General features: G+C 37.9%; 2 protein-coding genes across 4 annotated transcripts in view; one reads left to right on the top strand and one right to left on the bottom strand.

The window, feature by feature from the left end:
* The window catches only part of pabpc1l (poly(A) binding protein, cytoplasmic 1-like), a 68,942-nt gene extending 67,152 nt beyond the window's left edge, over nt 1–1,790 (top strand). For both annotated transcript variants that reach the window (XM_028812030.2, XM_051932567.1), the window contains exon 16: nt 1,646–1,790. The gene's annotated coding sequence lies outside the window, so the exon portion shown is untranslated. The remainder of the gene's footprint in view (nt 1–1,645) is intronic.
* tomm34 (translocase of outer mitochondrial membrane 34) lies at nt 363–19,272 on the bottom strand. 2 transcript variants are annotated; one of them, XM_028812034.2, is made up of 8 exons: nt 19,118–19,272; nt 18,762–18,892; nt 17,781–17,880; nt 15,258–15,410; nt 12,427–12,593; nt 5,452–5,599; nt 4,296–4,422; nt 363–4,154 (listed from the first exon to the last, which is right to left on the bottom strand). In XM_028812034.2, the coding sequence occupies exons 2-8, from the start codon at nt 18,886–18,888 to the stop codon at nt 4,050–4,052; spliced, it is 927 nt and encodes a 308-aa protein (XP_028667867.1). In that variant the 5' UTR covers nt 18,889–18,892; nt 19,118–19,272; the 3' UTR covers nt 363–4,049. The 2 variants fall into 2 exon arrangements, with proteins under 2 accessions (XP_028667867.1, XP_028667866.1); XM_028812033.2 differs by lacking the exon at nt 19,118–19,272 and adding an exon at nt 19,024–19,042.
* Between the last annotated feature and the right edge of the window lie 461 nt (nt 19,273–19,733).

Below are 19,733 nucleotides of genomic sequence, written 5' to 3' on the forward strand. Positions count from 1 at the left end.
TGTGCTGCCCACCCCCCCTCATTTAAACGGTACATGTGTAATTGTTAAGCATGTTAAGTTGCATTTTCTGTCCTGTCAAATGTATAAATGTACTGTAAAACTGAATGTTTAGGTGAGAACTATAATATCACAGATTTTAGTTTCCGTAGGTGGTATTGACACATAACCCCCATGAATGTACAGAGACCTTTTCTCAATTTACCTCCATCTCTTGCAACAAAGCTTTTTAAATTGTGTGTAGTCTGGTTGTGATCCATCATATCAGAAGCTTTTTTTTTTATGCATTTAAATGTCTGTGTGTTATTTCCAGACCTGAAAAATACCCTATGAATATACAGAAACTCACACATTTACCCTAGTCATTTGTTTTACTGTTTATTTGCATACTCCATTCATAAGGTTCAAACTGCATAGATTTTATCACTTTAAGATGTAGAATTTCATCTTCAATTTTAGAGAACATTCAAAACAATCAATATTAAGCTAAGGGTTTAGTGTTTCCAATCCAGTGCTGCCTACAAGACAAATCTGTTTGTAAAGCCATTTTTTTTTTTTTTTAATAAAATAGGCTTTAATGACTTACAGTGCAAATCACCAAGTACAGTAGCTGTGTTTTTAAATTGTGACATTGGAACAATTTCCTAACCACCTTTATAACTGTAGCAACTCCTGTTCAAATCCTTTTGAAAGAACTCTTGAGTAACCTGTTATAAATTTCAATGTTTTTTTTTTAAAAAAAGGTGTTATGTATAATGCTTACAAGTCTTGATGGAAGACTATAGAAAAGGAATAAAATGCTTTCAGGAACACATACTGTCTGAAAGTAATGATTTAACTTTCTGATATGCAAATGTACATAAGACAACCATGTGTCTGAATAGTACATTTTACAGTAGAAAAACAAAAGTCTCATTGTACCCTAAATATACATTTGGGAAAGGGATTTTACATTATGGTTAAATGTACTAACACTTCTGTCAGCATCTAGAATACTTTTGTTAGAATAATTGCTTGACCCAAGTGGATGTCCTTAATTTCTTTAAAGAATCGGGGTAGGGAAAAAAATTAATTCAGTGTTCACCATATAATGAAGCAGTGTATAAGCATATGCATGCAGTGCACTCAAGTCATTTATAAAAGTGAAATATGTATGCCTTTTATCGGACTAAACTTTTTTTTTGGTTTTAGTTTACTGCGCATTTATCACAAAATATATATTGCAACAGGTTGCTTTTTAGTGGTGTTTTGCATTCAAGCATTAATGTAATATTTGATACTGATGGATGAAAATTTCCTGTAGTTTACTGTTTCTAGGTAGATTTCAGCAGTGCACATCTCAAACTGTAACATTTACTTCCTACATTTCAGTTGATTCTAGGACAGCCTGAATCTATCTATAATGAAACAGTAGATTCTAGTAGAAGGACCTCTAACATAATTTTTTTAAATGTAGAGAAATATGCTTTATTAAATCTAAGTTGTTTGAGCCAGTATTTAATAAAGGGGTAAAAATAAATACACTGAGAACTTCATTCTTTCCTGTATTAGTAATTTTCCATGATAGCTGCTTCTACTTAATGGGAATAATCACTGAAGAATTTGCCACTGATGTGTTGTCATCCATTTCTCTCCTTTGATTTTTCAGGTTAATGGAACAAAGATTCCAGCTAAAGGAATACTCGCATAACAAAATTTTGGCAGACTGTTTTGAAGTTGTAAGTTTAGGTTTGTGGAAATGATGTTCTGTTCTAGTGGTTATGAAAGCTGAATATTCATGTTTTGTTTGGGCATTAAATAATAAATGAAAAGTTAGTATTTACTAAACTGGATTTTCTTAAGTTTCCCCTAAACTTTTATAGGGTTTATTAGCATTGTTAAAATTGAATGTAACAACAATTTAAGCACCTGGTTTGTCGGGGATGGTAGGCTAGATTACTTGCATACATTGTGTCTCTTCATTATTAAAGAATTCAGGTATTTATACTGCCTTCCATCCATTGATATTTCAGTGCAACAATGTAGGTAGCAAAGGAGTTTATTTGAAGTATACAGATTCAACCAAAGACTTTAATTTTCCAAAGTTCTGTACAACCACATTTCAAACAAGGATTTGCTGAAAAGCAATTCACAGTATAAAATGGGATAACTGCCTTGACTGCAGAAACTATTGGCTAAAAATGTAAAGTTCTAGACCTATAAAATCATTTTGCAACTAAGTGGGTGCCTTTTGTCACAGTGACCTGGATCTCTGGCTTAAAAATTGGAATATTGAGGTATACTAGTCAAAATTACCCATCACTGTGGACATGTCCATATGATACATGAGTTGTGCCTGTAAAATGGCAGGGCATATGACACTTAATCCAAAAATCTTAACTTTTAGACAGATGAGTTTGCTAAAATACAGCTTTCACTGCATCTGAAATTTGAAGCTAAAGTGATAACTTCCCAGTGATATGTCCTGTCTTCACAAGCAGAACTCTTCCACAGCTTTTGAGTAATTTGTGAAACCTTACCTGAATTGATCTGTAAAAGCAATCGCTGTCATTTTGACATATATCATCAAGCAATAGTTTTAACTACCTCTGCACTGTAGGCTGAAATACCAAAATGGTGGGGTGTACTTTAAGACCTCTAAAATGCTGCCCTTTTTGCCGTCTGTGTCAAACCTGATTATTTTTCAGGCCTTGTAGCATAATGTCATTAAGTCTTAATTACATTTAACATATAAACGTTTTTGTTAATTCCACATTTAAGGAGCCAAGATATTTTTGTATAAAGTACTCATGTTATATGTTAACGCCGTGCCCAAATTTTATTTCTAATTATTAAGGCATGTGCTTAGCATATATTCTGAACTGGCACATTGTGTTCAATGCATTTAAATGCATATTTCATAAAAATTTCTGTGATGGCATGTGCCAAAACATCAAACTTACAGGAGTGTTATTGGGGGAATTTATAACTTACATTTGCATACAGTAAAATGCTACATTAATATGTTCATAATACATTCTTGCAGTTGCACTTAATTTTTACAAGGACAGTTGCATCTTTAAGGTGGGTACTTTATAACTGGAGACAGGTTTTGGCCTTCAAGTCAACTTATAGCACTTTGCTTTTGACAAGCGGCAACCATCTTTATTCATTTCCTTTTGTTAAAGATGCATAGCCGAGGACTGTGTTTTGTGTATCGGATGAATAAAAGATTAGTTACATTATCAACTGCTGCAAGATCACCACTTGCTTTTATATATCAATTTGTGAAAATTGTCAGATTTTACTTTTAGAAAAAAAAAAATTGCACTGGACATGGTCATTTGGCTTTGTGTAATTATCTGAAAGGGAGACCATTATGTACAGTGAGTTTGAGACTCTAAGTTGAACTTGCCACTTTAATACAATAAAATTAATTTAAAAAAATTCAATAAAATGTCTGTCTGTGGGGCTACTGTCAAAAACAATTTATTCCAGCCATCTTAAAAGTGGCTTTTGGTTCAGTTATAACTACCCCAATCTTTTGCATCCAGTTGTAAAATGTCCAATGTGTAACTTGTAGCTTTGAGTAGCTACAGTAGGTGGTTGCTAAGAAATTTTGTAAAGATACAATTACCTTACCTTGGTTGTTGCTTCAAATTTTGTATTCATATCACCATGGTTTTTATCAACTACATGTACATCCATGTGTTTATGGTATTACAGGCATTGTCCTTGCTCTTTCATCCAATGTTTTTATGGAAGTAGGATTGAGGAATAAATTTCTGAAGATCTTTAATTCTGGTAACAGGTACACATTGTTAGGACTACTTGAATTTTATTTATTCCGGTCTTTCAAAATAATCTGACACGCTAACAGTTAAAAGGAAAAAGTGGAGAGCAAAAAAAATTACTTCAACAAACTGCAAAAAAAGCTAAAGAAAATACTGGGAAAAGAAATTATCCACTTTAAGTGTTCCATGGCTGATAAGTAAAACTGGTTTTCAGCCTATTATAGTAATATCTCACAAGAGTCAGTTGCTTTGCAAAGCATTTATGCTGTAACTCGTATGTCACTTTTTAATTTTTTGTACTTCCTGCAGTAACTTCTGGACCGCTGTATTCTTTGGGTCGATCTTCAGTAATGCTTTCAGATCAGCAACACAAGCTGAATAATCCTGCAGAATTTAAAAAAAAAAAAAAAATTGCTACTACAGAAAATTGAACATGCTTAAATTGTATTAAATGAAATCAAAACAGGTCTATTTAATTTTAGTAATTATTGTTGTGCTTTAATACAACGACTCTTTATGCTTTACCTTTAACTCCTTTTGAGCCTGAGCACGTCTGTACAGAGCTTTAATATTATTGTAGTCCAGTCTCAGTGCCTCACTGCAGTCCCTTTTAGCCTCCGCATACATTTTCAGTGAAAGGTAACAAAGAGCCCTGAGTTGGAGAAAGATATCCAAATGTACAATCATTTGAAATATGTTCCCACACAATTTTGTAAACTTGCATTAAAGAATGAATGTGTAAATTTTTTTTGTACATTCCACCAAATCCACCTCAGATTTAACATGAAAGTGAGTCAGGCTGTATTTGGTAAAGTAAAGCCAATGCAACATACTGGAGGAGGGGTGGGTTGCTGAGGAAGGTTTAGAGGCCTAGATCTGGACTGTCTGGTGATCGTGACATTCTAAGGGGTTTGTCGCACTTAAAGGATGTTTCTAGTAAGAGTAGTGGAGGGTGACTCTTATCAACTTACAAACCAAGTGATTTCCCTTATGACTCTTGATTCTTGTAACTACTTCTCAATGACAGCTTCACACTCCATGCTGGCAGGCTTGGATTTGTTTCTCCCATTTCAAAATGTTTAACAGCTGGGATAATATGGAGATAGGGATGTGAGATTTTTCTAATTTTCTTGAGATATCCAGCAAATATATTGAAATAAAGCCACTTTATTTTCACAGGAAAGTTTAAGTATTTTGAGAAATGGTCCTATTGATATGCATGGCTAAACTTTTTATAAAGGATAATTTAATCCTAGATTTTAGTGTATGTTTGAAAAAGCCATAATGTGAATATGACAGCTTGAGTTCCTCCTTAGTATTTTCACAAAAATACCAACTTGTATAATTCATGCATTTTCTTGCTTGTAACAAATTTAAAATGGAAAACACAAATACTTTTGACAGAAATGTTCTAACTTATCTCCAGATGCAGTTCCTGCCAGTGTTTCAGTTAGTATAGGGAAAAATATAATTTGAGAACTATACTTGTGCCAAATGTTCAGCTGTAAAATTCAAACAAGCAAAGAAAATACTAGTTTTTGCTTTTAGAAATGTTTATAGTCCCTATTAAATGTGATTGTTGTTAACTGGTTACATGTCCTGTGTTTTATCATAAGCCTATTGCAGCAAGTAACTGGCAATCTAGCAATGGAATTACTAATGTACTGTATGAAAGTTTTACCTGTTGGTTAATGTTGTGGCTTCTTTTGGGTTCATTTTCAGACTTTCGGTATATTTTTCCACAGCAGATTTATGATCACCTTTCTTCACAAATGCATTGCCTTCTTCCTTCAAAGATAAGGCCCGTTTTATTACATCAGTGCTGGAAGCTAAAAAGGAAGTGTAGAACACAATTACAATGTAATTGTGATGGTCACTGTTCTAAAAGCATAAGCTAAAATGGCTTTAACCAGAAATACTAGTGGTGGTATATTCATTATATTAAGAGAGAGAAAAAAAAAGTGACACTATTAGTTTAGCTAAGTTCTGTGGTGTGGAGGTGGAGGCGGTGGTTACAGACCTCTACTTGTATTTCTATTGATGGGTAGGTGCAGATATATCATTAAACATGCAACAAAGGTGGAAAAGAATGATGGCTCAAGAGTTGCTAGCAATAGTGAGAAATTTTCAGTTGATATTCCCTCTTCTCGAACCACTCCCTGAGATGGCAGAGTTAGGATGCAGTTCCACATGGACAAGGCTACACTACATTAAAGGAAAATAACCACCAATCCAAGACCCTTCCCCCAGGGAGAGCACGAGTATGGCGAAATAGCCCGTGAAGGCATGGGGTCTTGCAAATTGCTATTTCATGTAACCTAGCCATAGTTTCAGGCCAATGTGTTTGTTTGTGTATGTACGTAAGATCTTCATCTAATGAATGGAAAACCCCAGCTGCTTTACTGACAATGAATTTAAAATTCTGTAATCTTAAAGAACCATCTGCTAAATATTTGCCATTTTAAGAGTACTTTAACTTTAATACATGGACATTTTACATTTGTGATTAAAATTAGAATCTAACATTTAACTACTAGTTAGTTCCCCCCCTTCATAAAACAAGTAAAACAATGTTGTGATTTTAGGTTAAGATGTCATGGATCCTGTCCCCATTTCATAGCTAAAACTTCACAATAATTCGAGTGGAAGTAGTGGTCGTGATTTTTTTGTTTGAGCTAGGAGCAGATCCAAAATGTCACTACAGTCAATCAGTTGTACACAAGAGATAAAAAGATCAGAACATGAAAATTTAGGAATAAAAATTTCTATTTGATGACTCAGACATCCAAACATAATTGATTCTTACAAAGAGTACAGCAGTTCATGCCTATGGTAAAAATGTGGACAAATACCATAAAAGGTAACTTGATAATACACAAATATAGTTGAAACTATTATAGTAACAAGAATGAATTTATAAAGCACATTTAAAAAAAAAAACAACCAATACTGGCCGAAGTGCTTTACAATGAAAAATAAAATCACGTAAAAATCAGTCAGAATTAAAAATAAAGGAAAATAGGATAAATGAAAATAGCAAGAAGAGAAAAAAAATTACTCGTTTACACCACTGATTCAAAAACCAGGGTGAAGTAAGGCTTCAGTAATGACTTAAATGTGATTAAAGGGGGAGCGGGGCATTCTGATATACAGAACTCTGGAAAACTATTCCACAGAGAGGGAGCAGCTACCAAAAAAGCCCTGTTACCTTTCCGTTTATACTTTGATCTAGCAACCATGGATTACATCAGGCGCCGCCGAGAGTGGCAGCCTTTTCAGCAGCTCCGTGTACGACTATTTTTCTACTTTTATTTTTTTTCTTTTTTTATTGATCAATCCCATCACTTTATTTTTATGTGGATTCGTTCCCTGGACACACTTCAACTTCAAGCGCTGAGAACAAATGCCAGTGCCGGTGTGGTTCCCTATTTACCCGACGAGGTAAGAAGGTGGTATCATGGCAGCAGAACCGGCACTACGCTAAAAATGAAGTGGCTTGTGAGAAAGTGGTGTTTTACGCCTTCGGTGCCTTCTGTGATCATGGGAAATGTGAACTCAATATCAAATAAGATCGACAAACTGGCTGCGCTGGTGAAAAATGTCAGAACCTACAGAGAATGCAGTTTGTTTGTTGTGTTTTTGCGAAACGTGGCTAACTACCACCATCCCAGATGCTAACGTGGAGCTACCCGGGTTTAGCACAGTTAGAGCGGACAGAGATGCAAGTACATGCGGGAAGCACAAAGGTGGAGGTCTAGCTCTCTGTCAATACACGGTGGTGTAACTCTGGACATGTTAACGTCAATCTCCACTTGCTGCAGGGACATCGAACTGTTGGCTGTAAGTTTGCGTCCCTATTACTTGCCCAGAGAGTTTGGAAACGTTATTGTTTACATCCCTCCTCGGGCGGACGTGGAAACAGCAAGTGACATCATCCATTCTGCTGTTGCTAAGTTACAAACGCAGCACCCTGAGGCGCTTGTGCTAATCGCTGGAGATTTTAACCATGCGACGCTGGACAAAACATTACCTGCCTTCTCCCAGTATGTGGACTGTAACACCCGGGGAAATAAGACTATTGACTTACTGTATGCAAACGTTAAAGATGCATGCAGCGCCACCCCGCTGCCTGCGCTTGGGAAAGCAGATCATAACCTGGTTCTGCTTCAGCCTCACTACAAACCAAGAGTGAGGGTCCTACCTACAACCACATGCTCATTCAGGAAGTGGTCCCCTGAGGCAGAGAAGGCTCTGAGAGAATGCTTTGGAACTACAGACTAGGATATCCTGCAGGGATCACATAGTGAGAACACTGAGGAGGTTATTGACTGCACTACTGACTACGTCAACTTCTGTAGGACATTGTAGTTCCAGTAAGAACTGTATGCTGCTATGCTAACCACAAGCCATGGATTACAAGTGACATCAAGGGCCTTTTGAACCAGAAGAAAAGGGCTTTGAAAGGCGGTGATCAGCATGAGCTCAAGTGCGTGCAGAAGGAACTCCGAGTCCAGCTCAGGGCAGCGAAGGAGCAGTACAGGAGAAAGCTGGAGCAGAAGTTGCAGAATAGCAGCATGAAGGAAGTGTGGGATGGGATGTAGATCATCACTGGCTGCAGCTCGAAGTAGGGTGCTACCATCGAGAGAGACGTGAAGAGAGCAAACCAAATGAACAACTTCTTTAACAGGTTTGACCACCCTAACCCACTCTCACTCCTACCTCGGTGTACTGCACCCTTCACCCATCCTTCTGCTGATACCAGCATAGGAAAGACATCTCCACCTACAATTACAGCAGTGCAAGTGAGCAGAGAGCTGAGGAGACTTCGTGCCAGCAAAGCAGCGGGTCCAGATGGAGTATTGCCACGACTGCTGAAGGTCTGTGCGTCGGAGGTGGGGGGTCCTCTACAGCGCATCTTCAACCTGAGCCTGGAACAGGGGAGAGTCCTGAGGCTTTGGAAAACATCTTGCATCACCCAAGTCCCAAAGGTATCACGTCCTAGTGAGCTAAATGACTTCCGGCCTGTTGCTCTGACGTCACATGTGATGAAGACCATGGAGAGGCTGCTGCATCACCACCTGAGGCCTCAGGTTCAACACGCCCTCGACCCTCTGCTGTTCACGTATCAAGAGAAGGTGGGAGCGGAGGATGCCATCATCTATATGCTACACTGATCCCTCTCCGACTTGGACAGAGACAGTGTGCTGTAAGAATTTATGATTCTAGACTTCTCTAGCACCTTCAATAAAATCCAACCTCTGCTCCTTAGGGACAAGCTGACAGAGATGAGAGTAGATTCATAGGTGGTGGCATGGATCGTGGACTATCTTAAAGACAGACCTCAGTATGTGCGTCTCGGGAACTGCACGTCTGACATTGTGGTCAGCAACACAGGAGCGCCACAGGGGACTGTACTTTCTCCAATCCTGTTCAGCCTATATACATCAGACTTCCAATACAACTCAGTCTTGCCACGTGCAAAAGTTCACTGCCGACACTGCTGTCGTGGGCTGCATCAGGAGTGGACAGGAGGAGAAGTATAGGGACCTAATCAAGGACTTTGTTAAATGGTGCAACTCAAGCCACCTACACCTGAACACCAGCACAACCAAGGAGCTGGTGGTGGATTTTTAGGAGGCCCAGACCCCTCATGGACCCGTGCAGACCTATAAATACCTGGGAGTGCAGCTGGATGATAAATTAGACTGGACTGCCAATACTGATGCTCTGTGTAAGAAAGGACAGAGCCGGTTATACTTCCTTAGAAGGCTGGCGTCCTTCAACATCTGCAATAAGATGCTCCACATGTTCTATCAGACGGTTGTGGCGAGCGCCCTCTTCTACGCAGTGGTGTGCTGGGGAGGCAGCATAAAGGACACCTCACGCCTGGACAAACTGGTGAGGAAGGCAGAATCTATTGTTGGCATGGAGCTGGACAGCTTGACATCTGTGGCAGAGCGACGGGCGCTCAACAGGCTCCTGTCAATAATGGAGAATCCACTGCATCCACTAAACAGGATCATCTCCAGACAGAAGAACAGCTGCAGCGACAGACTGTTGTCACTGTCCTGCTCCACTGACAGATCATTCCTCCTCCAAACGATGCGACTCTTCAATTCCACCGGGGGTTAATGTTATTCAAAGTTGTCTGTTTTTACCTGCATTTTTATTACTCTTTTTAATTTAATTTTTTTTTTGGGTATCAGTATGCTGCTGCTGGAGTATATGAATTTCCCCTTGGGACTAATAAAGTATCTATCATTAGGAGCAACTGGCTAGACACCCTAAGTGGTCTCTTTGGGGTGTACATTTTTAAAATATCAGAGGTAAGAAGGCACCAGTCCATTTTAGGCATTTGAACAATTTTAAAATCCATTTGAAAACAGTCAGTGAAGAGAGGCGAGTACTGGAGAAATATGGTCACATTTGTCACTGCAAATTTTAAAAAAAAAATGTCCACAGCACTGTACACCATCTGTAGGTAATGTAAGGATGCCTGATCAACCCCAATGTATGGACTATAATCTAACCTAGAGCTTATAAACATGTGAACTCCTTTTTCGAGGTCATTTTGAGAAAAAAAAAAAAGCCCCTGACCTTTGATAAGTCTCAACTGACAGAAACTGGAGCTAACTACAGCATTGATTTATAGAATTTAAACGTTCACTCAAATATAAACTCCACATTTTTGGTAGAAGGTCTCTCCTATGATACCAGAGGCCCAAAAGCATTATTTAGAAACGTTAATTTCAGCATTTCCAAAAACCAATATGTCTGTTTTCTTTTCATTGAGCTGAATTGATTGCCATCTAGGATTTTGTTTCATTTAAACACATGTAAAAGGTGTGCTAAACCTCTGTAGTGTTTTAAATGGCAGATAAAGCTGTGTCATCAGCATAAAAATAAAAAGCCATATTTTCTAATAATGGAACCTTGTGGAACACCAGAGTTAAGAGGGACTGAGAAGAATGAAGACTCACTATGATTTGTTAAATAGGACTTCAAGCATTCAAGGGCAACAACCTGAACCCCACTTACTGACTCAAACGTAAGAGAATTATGTGGTCCACAGTATCAAATGCCAGTGTAAGATCCAACAGAGTCGAGACTGCAGCATCACAAGAATGTTATTAAAATCATTATAAAACTTTTAATATTGCAGTTTCTGTGCTATGATGAACTCTAAAACCAGACTGAAAATCATCCAAACTATTTTTCATAAAAAAAAAAAGGTTCAAGCTGGATAAGAACAACTTTCACCAAGCAAGTTTGTACATGGGAGCAGGGATCTTTGAGAACCACAAAGTCTGGTGCAGTTTAGCTGTAAACTGTACCCTTCATCTTGCATCAGTACCACAGTATTTTGCACTTTGGAATCACACAGCTGGAGAATTCTAGTCCGACCACAACACTAACTGAATAGAAACAAATAACTGATGTATAAATTCTCAGTTAAAGGGTGCATATATGTGATAGTGGGATAAATAGGCACTAAATCATCACGGGTTTTGCCTATGGCATTTATGTTTAGGGGCCGGGTTTTGAAAGAATTACTCCTAGTGTATGGTGGAAGGTATACAAAATGAAAATGTTCCAATTAACTGCATTTAAATCCTAACCCAACACTGTTGTAGGAGAGGTAGGGCAGCTCTCTATTGGATGTGGTGTACACTAAACTTTCAACCAGTTACCTTAATTTGCATTTCTATTCTGCAGGGATGTCTGTTTTAGGATGTTAATTTTTTTTCACTGGGGACTGGAAAGCATTACTAGTACTGTGTCACACACCTACTATTATCAGCAAGTACAAACTGCTTGCTTTGCAGTTTTCCAGGCCTATTCTTCACTACATCTTTTATTAAAGCCAGGGTGAAAAGTGCAGTGTTCCTTTGACAAAATGTCAATGTTTTTTTTTTAAACATTTGGTTTAATGTTATTACAGTACAGTAAGATCTCAATTATCCGTCACTTGATTAACTGTCAGTCCCTACTTATTACTGTACTAGGCTACTACTGCTGTGCTATGAGCTCTGCACATTGGAACAACTCTCCCTTCTTCCACAGCACCACGTATCAGGCTGCATTTTCAAATCGGTGTCAGTTATGTACCTTCAGTTTTAATAGCATTTCGTAGCTTTTCTCTTATTATAATTAATCTAATATACATTGTTATGGCTGATAAATGTAAACGTGTGATGTTGGAATTTTCATAAAATACTGAAATTATTAAAATGTTTACAAAGTGGCATAAGTGCTTCAAATATTGCTTCAATTTACAGATTAGGAAGAACAGTGAACAATAATGCATAATGCCAATAAAATTGAAAAACCTGTTCAAAATGGAAACCACAGAACGTAATGTTAATGTATTAATTTTAATGTTCTTCTGTATTGAAGTTTTTTAAATTCTGTATTATGTATTGTTAAAATATTGTGATGTGCAGGCAGCTTGTGATGCACTGTTGGGGAGCAGTGTGTGTAATGAGTAAGTGCACGTGGGAAAACTGAGTCTTTAGCTGTGAGATTGTCATCCTACATGTACTCTCATGCTTCCAAGTAGCAATATAGTAGATTGTAGCCCATCAATAAATTTAAACTATTCAGTCAACCTATGGAAATGAGTAAAAGGAGTAGCAAAATTTTTTGAAAAATTTACCTTTTCCCTCACCTGGTGGAGCATGGTTTTGTTGTGTGCGTGTGATTTTGTCCCCTTTAACTTTGCCTTCATTCAGTTTTTCTCTGACTGAGAGAGGTACAGTAGGAATCGCAGGGAGTTTATTACGCCAGTTCAGCCCATCTTTTTCAGTTAAGGCTTTTGTCATTCTAAAAAAAAAATAATTCAGATATTTAAGTATTACGCTTCAGTATTTTAATTCTTAAAAATATATTTCACAATTTTGAATAAAATGCCTGGCTTACAGCACCAAAATATCAATTTGATCTTTGTCTTAGACCATAAACTTAAGCACAATAAAAGATACAAATACACTGTATAACACAACTTTTTTGTTCCAGTTTACACTATAAAGTGAATTTCAATGGAGGGGGTGAAAAAAAAAATCTCTTCATTTGCAAAATACACAACCCAAACTGTCAACCTATTCTCCAATATTCACCCCAGTGCTTAAGATTACAATTGGTGTCTTGCCTGCACAGCATGAGCTATACAACTACCTGTTCACCACATGCTTTGCTAACATATCATTACTGACGTTCCCAAAACAATGTACATAAAGCCAGAGTTGGGTGGATTGGGAAGTGTCGCAGTCAAGCTTGGGGCTGAGAAAAGCCAGAAAATAAACAAACTGTGCAGTACTGCTCACTAGCCACCTTATTAAACCATATTGGTCCATGGTAATTAATTGGCCAGAACAGGGTAAGGGAAGGTTAGCTGTACAAATCAATCATACCATCCTGTTGTGCTTGAGGGTTTTTGGTAATATACTCTGAATGTGTATGTATACTTTATTTGCCAGCATCTTGAGAGGTAAGTTCACCACCTCCCGCCCCATTGAAACCTATACAGTGACTTCAGAAAGTATTTAGAACATTTCAGTTTTTTCACATTTTTGAATGGTGCTAAATCATTTACAATCATGTTTTCACTTCCTTTTACTGAGTACTTAGTTGAAGCACCTTCGGCAGCAATTCAAACTTTTTGGGTCTGACACAACAAGCTTTGCCCACCTGGATTTGGAATTTTTTCTGCTATGCATCTCGGCAGATCCTCTCAAGCTCTATCAGGTAGAATGGACACAATCGGTTGACACCTACCCCTCAACCCTGCTGTAGTCCCAGCCACTGACCAGCAAACCCACATCTTATTGCTGCTACCACCATGCTTCACTGTTCTAATGGCATGGTATAGGTAATGAGCAGTGGCCTTTCATTTGTCTTCTACTGGCGGCGGGGGGTGGGGAGGATTTCATAAATCTCAGATTTGGTGGAGTGTTGTAGCAGTGGTTGTCTTGCTAGAAGTTTCCCTATCTCCACACTGGTTCTCTGGAGCTTAGCCAGAGTGACTGTTGGGTTTTTGATCATCTGTCATACCAAAGTCAATCTCTCCTGATTTTCAGCTTGGCCTGCTGCTCGACTCTAGGAAGAGATGTGGTTGTTCAGAGCATCTTCCATTTAGGAATGATGGAGGAAACTGCTTTTGGGAACCTTCAATACTGCAGAAATTTTTGTAGTCCACATCATGTCTGTGTCTCGATACAATCCTGTGTCTGTGCTCTTCCTTTGAACTCATGGCTTGGTTTATGCAGTTTGTCTACTGTAAAATCTTAAATCAAATGAAGTAAACACAGGTGGAAAGTGTGGAAATATCTCAGTGACGATCAAAAGAAAGGCATGCACCTGAGTCACTCAATTGTCATAACCAAGGGCCGGAATACTTGTGACAATAATGGCAAAAATTTGTAAAATACTGTTTTTATTTTGTCATTCTGGGTTATTGAGTGATGTTTCGGGGGGGGGGGGGGATAATTTCAGCATTAGGCTTCTTGGTGAACAGGGGTTGGTTTCCATCTTGCTATTCTCCAAAGAAGCCCATTTTCGCCACATGTCTTTCCAATTGTGGAATCCTGAACACTGATCTTTCCAGAGGCAAGGAAGGCTGCAGCTTGTTTGGATTTTTTTTTTTTTTTATAGGAACTTTTTGTGAATTTCTGGATGATTGCTATACATTTGGGAGTGCACATATTTGCTACGTCAGTTACTATCCACTGTTGTTCCAAGTGTTCCATTTAAAGATGATGTCTCTCACAGCGGTTCAAATAGTCTTTGTTGTACTTTTCAGACTGACAGCTATGAAAAAACTATTTTCTTCAGAAGTTCCTTTAATTGTGCATTACGATGTTCATTGAATCTTTGATGGCAAGAGTCAATATAAAGTGAAGTTTACACTGAGCAGGGCTGACTGTGATTATCCCTTTAAATTGGGTTGATTAAACTAGATGTTACTTTTTCAGTGTTAGTTGGTGTTAGATAAGAAGTTACTTTTTTAAAAAAAATACTTGTATACTCAGGCACCCAATTTTCTAATATTTTACTTTAAACATTTGGTGTCATAATAGTAGAGGAACTCAAAAAGACAGACATACCTTTTACAGCACAGTAGGTGTACCATATCCTTAAAAATTAGTAATTTTGTTTGGCCGAATTGATTTTGGTTAAATGACTAATTGCTGTATTAAGTTTCCATACTAGTAAGCAACAGAATGTTTACAAGTTTGAAAATGGGATTAAATAGATTTTATAGTCACTATATAAGCTTATTAGGCTGTATGTTTAGATGGAAGTTCAGGGAATTAACAATGACATACACCATCTTGTTTAATTAATCAATAAGCAAGTAAGACCTAGTATCACACTTCAGTCATCTGAAAAATGTGTCTTCAGTCTGTTATAACCAAAGTAGAGTAGAAGGCACTGCCATCTAATTCAAGTGTTTAAAATGTGCAAATATTGAAACATCTTCCCTGTTACCTATTTATGCCATCATGAGCTGCTTGTACACCGATGTCCACCTGCAAGGCAGTTTTGTAGTCAACATATGCCAGATGATACCTCTCTAAAGCTTCATAGGCTGCAGCCCTCCTCAACAGTGGTTTAATCCCAAAGGGTATCAATTCCAAAGACCTAAGGAGAATAGAAATAAAATAGGTCATAATAAATCAGACTGACCCACCACCATCTCTTGGTTATTGTAAACCACTAGAGCAATCATTGTCCTTGATAATAGCCACAGTGAATTAGTGGCTTCTATCATCTTATGTGCATAGCTGTATGGCAATATGAAGCAACATTTTGTGCCTCCTTAGGTTTAAAATCCCCTGAGATAAACTAAACAAAGAGCAGCCATACACAATGTTCATTTTTTGTTCTAAGTTAATTTTGCAATTTCTGCACTGTATATAATTTTTTTTTGAGTGCTTGAATTGTATTATTAGTCCTATGTCTGCCTGTGTTAGGTTTCTGCTGCCCTATGCATCTAAAATTTCCAAATTCAATCATTTATTTAAGCTAGTTTATTAGACAGTGCTGTCACTGTTGCAGAAATCTTAAAAGCCAACATTCATATAATTTTCAAAATTAAAATGACTCGTTTTATGACCCTCCTCGCTATCATTGGTTATGCATAGCTTGCCAGAGTTTGTTTTAGTGTAGTATATCAACAATGATTTCTTTGTTTCTGCAAAAATGAAACCTAAGAAAAGAGCTGAATGGCAGAACAACACACCATACAAAGTGAAGCTTAGTTTATCAGTGTGAGGAAAACCAGCTCAATTGTGTTGCCACTGAAAAATGGATCAACTTTGAGTTGAATGATCATCTACTGATTGGATCCAATGGCAAAGCTGATTCTTCCTCATCAATATTTTACCTCTTGCACTGTAGCTATGTTTGAGAGAGAAAGTAATCAAACGTATAGTTTACAAAAAATAAAAACTTTCTAGTTTCCTGTTGGTAAAAATTTATTCAAATCCTTTTTATGATGGGACAGATCTAACTTTCGTTTTTGAAGTAGCATATAACATTACCAAATTCTGCTACTTGTGTGGAGTTGTAGCAATCCTCAAGACAGCAAAACTACTCGGTTCCAAGCTCAAATGCCAGCACACCACCCATCTTTTTCAATGGCCTTTCCTCATTTTTTGTTTTCTACAGAGTCTAGGAAAAATCATAATCTAGCAAGAAGTTTGTTACATCTTCTTTGATAGCTACCTGTTTAAACAGTGAATGACCACTGCTTCAGAGCAAGGTAAAGTTAATTGTTAAAACAATGGACTAAAAGGGGACAAAGTGTCTGTTGCTCAGAAATTCTGCTGTTTTCCCATAAACAAACATGCTAGCAAACACTATATATACGATAAAAACATTAATAAAACATTTGGCACTGAAACCACACTGGTTTAGAGGATATGGTGGTTTTGGTAAATCTAGGAATGTCTGACAACTAAGCAAATTGTTTCTAGTTGCAGCCAAGTGTAGGGCATTCCTAAGCCATAGTCATAATGGGGCATGCTCTTGATGACGCTGATCAAAATTCAGATCTTGTCCTAGCAATATTTTAGATAGATAATCTTAGTTGCTCATACATTTTTTTTTTCTTCCCCAAAGCCTTGGTGCACCAAGAGCTGTGATTAAGATAACAGTTCTGTCTTCAGTGGGTAGAATGTACTGTACAGTATATAGAAATACAGAGGAACATCATGTATTAAAGACACTAAACAGAAGAGGGAGAGAAAGTTAGTCTGTTGAAAAGATGCTGTTTCTCTTTAACTGGCCTCCTCAGCAGTGATGACAATGGATATTTTCCTAGCGTAATTACTTTGAACAAGATGATAGATGGCATACTAGTAGGATATATGCACTTGGCTCACATTTTTCATTTAAAAAAAAGGTCAGTAATCCAATCAATTGACTATGCAACAAAAATTATTAATAAATATTAGACATATCTATTATGAAAGTATTAATCTGAAATGTTAAACTGCTCTTCTCTTTCTTCATGATTTAAGCACCCTTTTAATGGTGCAAAGGTGCCGATAGCAGATTTATGCATTCAAAAGTAGAATCTGTTGTATTTATAATACTGACTGAAAACTCAAATGTGTTCACTGTATACCAGGGAGCTAACATATGGAACTTGTCTCAACTCGAATTGATAACATGTTTTGAAGCACAGATCTAGGACAAGTTATTTTATCAGCTTTCAGTTAATCTTACTGTATGTTCAGATCTGAGGCTTTTGTATATTAATACTGCAGAATAAAATAACCTTTGTTTTAATCCATTATACTCTTGTCTAAAAATATTACTGCATTTTTATACATGCTGAAACTTATCAGTGGGTTTTGCTGCACTAATACTACTCAGGCTTAACATATCCAATATTTATACAGTGTGACTCGAACATATGACTAATTAAAAACAGTCTTCCCTAGGGCCTTGCCTATTCCAGACATGCAATTTACCATATAAAGAAAGAATCAGTAGGGTACTCACGCTGTGCAATCTTTGATACACTCGCTACAGTTGCCATTTTTCAGGTAGCATGCTGCACGATTTGAATACAAGATGCCAAGCTCCTCTGGGTTGCTCTTACCTACAAAATTTAAAGAAAATCTAGAACATTTAAAGAAAATCTTTCTATGTTAGCTTTCAAATATAACAAGCCAGGTAGACTAACGGGGACAAAACCTAAGGTGAAAACTACATACAGTACTAAGGATGTTGCATTCTTGCCTGAATTTCAATTACATTTGAATGTGCATTTGATTTTTCTGTTAGCTAACCTGCAAGGGACTTGGAGCATTTTTATTACATATTTATATTTAAGGAAGATGGCAATCATGTTACTCTGAAAATTTAGTATTTTAAATGTATATTGCATTTTGAATATATTAAATTGAAATGAAGATTTTTAGATGTCTCGGCATCTCTGGGTGTACTATGTCACAGTGCTAGAATTTACAGTTGTTATGATACACAAGCGTTTAAACTGACCAAGGCATGCAGTTGTTCCTGGCTTGTATGCTACACTAGCACTTCGCTGCTTATGAATCGGAGTGTAGTTGACACATTGTGGTCCGAGTATCTTAAGGATTCCGAGGCCGGGGATTACGTAGCCCCTATTGAATCATCGGTTGTTAAGTCAGTCCCAAAGTATCGTGTCTGCGCTAGCCGCCACCACCTCCCCTGCCACGCTCTACCACCAGGCTCACCGATTATTTTATGCTACGGTTTAACACCCCCATAAACCTATTCCATAATGGCAGGCACAGCCTTATACTGATCAGACTCCTTCGCCACCCACGGTCACCATTCACGGTACAAAACCTCGTGCAACCCCGTTGGATATGCTTACTCTGTTTAGCTAACCAACCTAACATTATAATTTGTTATAAAATAACTAGTTTTCGAGCAAAATGTAAATACGTCATAATGACAAGCACCCTCCTGTCCTCGGGTAGTTCGTGAACTCACCGGCGGAGAGCTGTGCGATGGCCTGTGTATAACGTGCGGCCGCTTCCCCGTATTGACCACTTCTGAAGAGCTCATTGCCGGCCTCCTTAAGTTCAGGGACCGAACATGAGCGTGACTTACTCGGCATCCTCCTAAGAAGAAAAAGAAAGCCGATGAAATTAAAACACTTCGGTGTGGGACTGCCGACCCCAATAGCACACAGACGCAGAACGCCGGTGTTTGACTACGAGAAGGAGACGCGCCTGCGCCACGCACTGCTTACACTCCGCTCTTCCTGCAAGGCAAAGGATGTTTTCAGTCTCCTAATTAAAAGTACGAAAGCCGATGAGCTCGTTTCGACGGGTTTGCGCACATACCGCACCCAGTAGACCGGCACAAGTAGACACGCCTTTCGTCCTTATTTGGTTTCACTTTCTATTCCGCTCATCCGTTCGCTTTTCTCAAAAACGTCGCTCTCCTCGTGTTCTGCTAAAAATATAGTGTTGGGTATTACCATATACGTTCTCATCCACTATGGACTTCTCGGCCACCGTACCTTTGTTAAAGGGAAAAAAATGCATATACTGTATGCCTAAAAGGTTTTTTTAGTTTATGAGATGGCTCACTTTGGAAGAGACACTGTTAGCCGAATTCCAGTCGTATTTACTCCAAAGTCAGAATACGTAGACACATTGAAACAGCACCGTTTATATGAAACGTAGTTAATGTTTTAGTACACATTTTTGTGTTGCTACTGCACCAAGAGGCGTTTGTAATTGTTATTTATATGATCTATTATATGTATGTGCACTCTGCGTAAGTTTACATATGTTGTAACTAGCACCGAGATTACAGGATTGAGACGTACACCAAATGACAGTTTAGCCTATTAACAGGAAAGTTTATTTCACAATGAATTGTTCACGGCCGCACTTCATAAGAATTAACCTCTTCCTGTTAAAGCCGTGGAAATCTCCCAGTAAAATGACAATT

The sequence above is a fragment of the Erpetoichthys calabaricus genome, chromosome 10 (genome assembly GCF_900747795.2).
Source record: "Erpetoichthys calabaricus chromosome 10, fErpCal1.3, whole genome shotgun sequence".
Lineage (NCBI taxonomy): Eukaryota > Metazoa > Chordata > Cladistia > Polypteriformes > Polypteridae > Erpetoichthys > Erpetoichthys calabaricus.

Bases quoted from the DNA above. Each gene is read 5' to 3' on its own strand.
- tomm34 (XM_028812034.2), bottom strand. From the start codon at position 18,888: ATGCCGAGTAAGTCACGCTCATGTTCGGTCCCTGAACTTAAGGAGGCC. The intron at 15,411-17,780 runs GTGAGTACCCTA...TATTCTCCTTAG, and splicing joins TGTATCAAAGATTGCACAGC to GTCTTTGGAATTGATACCCT. The intron at 4,155-4,295 runs GTAAAGCATAAA...TAAATTCTGCAG, and splicing joins AGGCTCAAAAGGAGTTAAAG to GATTATTCAGCTTGTGTTGC.